Source organism: Castor canadensis, chromosome 16 (assembly GCF_047511655.1).
Source record: "Castor canadensis chromosome 16, mCasCan1.hap1v2, whole genome shotgun sequence".
In the NCBI taxonomy this organism is placed as follows: domain Eukaryota; kingdom Metazoa; phylum Chordata; class Mammalia; order Rodentia; family Castoridae; genus Castor; species Castor canadensis.
Genome location: NC_133401.1, coordinates 70173476 through 70175529, shown reverse-complemented (window position 1 = coordinate 70175529; position 2054 = coordinate 70173476). Strand labels below are relative to the sequence as shown.

The 2054-nt window shown below is 39.4% G+C and overlaps 1 protein-coding gene across 1 annotated transcript; it reads right to left on the bottom strand.

The window, feature by feature from the left end:
• Positions 1-432: 432 nt before the first annotated feature.
• LOC141417945 (melanoma inhibitory activity protein 2-like) lies at positions 433-1537 on the bottom strand. The gene is made up of 2 exons (XM_074057406.1): positions 848-1537; positions 433-735 (listed from the first exon to the last, which is right to left on the bottom strand). Exons 1-2 carry the CDS (start codon positions 1535-1537, stop codon positions 433-435), a joined length of 993 nt encoding a protein of 330 aa, XP_073913507.1.
• Positions 1538-2054: the final 517 nt, after the last annotated feature.

The following is a 2054-nucleotide window of genomic DNA, read 5'->3' as shown; positions in this document are numbered from 1 at the left end:
ATTCCAACTACATTTTAAGTAACTTTTGTCTCTTGCTGGCATTGACTTTCCTAAAATACTTGAGTTGTTTTTCAGCAGCCTGGGCTTCCAATGAATTAAAGTGAGCTTTTTGTTCACAGGAAACAATCTGCCTTTCATAATAATGATTGTTTCTCTCTAATTTTTCTTCGAGCTCTCTGGCTGCATTTTTATAGGTCGCCTGGTCGTCAGCTGCCTGTCTCATCTTCTCTTCTGCTTTGGAAACTTTCCTCTCTAGGTCTCGCTAGTAATGATCCTCTGCCATAAATTTCCTGTAGAATTTCATTCCGATCTCTTCATACAGTTCTTTAATTTCTTTAATATTCTGCCAAAGTTTCTTATTCTCAACTTCCAACTGTGTATTTTCAGACCGTAAAATTTCTTGTTTACACTGGACATTTTTAATACACTCTGTCATATCTTTGCTTGCTCTCTCGACATCACACAACTGTGTATAAACTTGTTCCTTTCTTGTTCTAAGGATTTTAAAGACCCATTGAACTTCACAGCATACATCAGCTTTCTCAAAGCTTCTTCTGTCTGGTTATGTAAGAGACTGCCATTTCCTGATCCACTCTTCATTGCTGATTGCAAGTGACCATTATGTGTCATGTGTTCTTCAAGAATAGCCCAGACTTTCGTCTTTAGCAAGCATTCAGTTAGAGACCTGATGTGATCTTCCTTGGCATTTACAAGTTGTTCTGCATGTGCCACAGACTCTTCAACTTTAATTTTCTGTTCATTAAGTTCACTCACTTGTTCCTTGCATGCTTCAGCATCTTGTAAAAGCTGCTTCCTTGGCATTTACAAGTTGTTCTGCATGTGCCACAGACTCTTCAATTTTAATTTTCTGTTCATTAAGTTCACTCACTTGCTCCTTGCGTGCTTCAGCGTCTTGTAAAAGCTGCTTACAGCTTTCTTGAAGTTTGGCGTTTTCCTTCAAAACATCTGTGGTTGAGTCCTTAAGATGTGCTTCATTGATCTGAAGTATTCTTAAGGTTATTTTGGTGTTAGCTACTTGTGATTTGAGAAGTTTTGACTCATCCTCCAGGGAATGTATCATTTTTGACATTTCCACATTCAATTCAACTTGTTTACAATGTTTAGATTTCTCTTCTATCAGCTGGTTTCCTAGAAGGAGAACTTCCTGGAGTTTGGACTTGGATATTTCCAACATTGCATAGGCTGTATCCTTTAAAGATGACTCTAAGGCATCGTGCTGTTTCTGAAGAAGACTAAATTTTTCAAGTAACTTACATTTTTCTTCAATTAGTCCAGAAAGCTTCCCAGCAAGATGTTTTTCTCTTCTTGCATAAAGTCGGCTTCGAACAGATTCAAAACTTCTCCACAAAAGCAACAGAATAGAAAAAAGTCCAATAATAGCTACATATATCACTAGCTCCCAAGGAAAATCACAGGGCTTTGGTCTCGGTTCTTCAGGATCTGCTGTCACAACCCCACAAAATTCCTTTAGGACCAGCCCCAAGTACATCTGATGGACAGTCTTGGGCCAATCCATGGCTCCAAGGCTGCTTTGGCTGTTGCCAAGGCCTGGCTGAGCCTCAACAGACAACACTCAAAGTTCTGCCTAGAACTCTTATGCTGGAGCAGACCATTGCAGAGTTGGCTCTGGTGGGGTGGGGTTGGTTAATGGGCAGTTTCCTCCACCCAGAGGGGAGAAGCTTTACATGGTCAAACTTTTTCCAGAAGGTCCCACCCTCTTAAATAAAATAGAGAAGGATTTCCCAGATGTCCTAAAGCTCATCTGAGAACACTCATAAATAGAGTCTGAGAAAAATACTATTCTGTTTCTCGTGTGTGTGTGTGTGTGTGTGTGTGTGTGTGTGTGTAGGGGGTCCTATTGTTTATTACTAAATCCAGACTGGGATTTTGGTTTAGACATATCACAATTTATTCATCTCTAAAACACTAGTCTTAATTCCCTTTGCTTGAAAGCACAATTGCTCTCATTCTGTTGGCACTTCTTAAAAATGTATAGAGACTTTCCTTTTTCTTATTCTGCCTTTCATATTTTC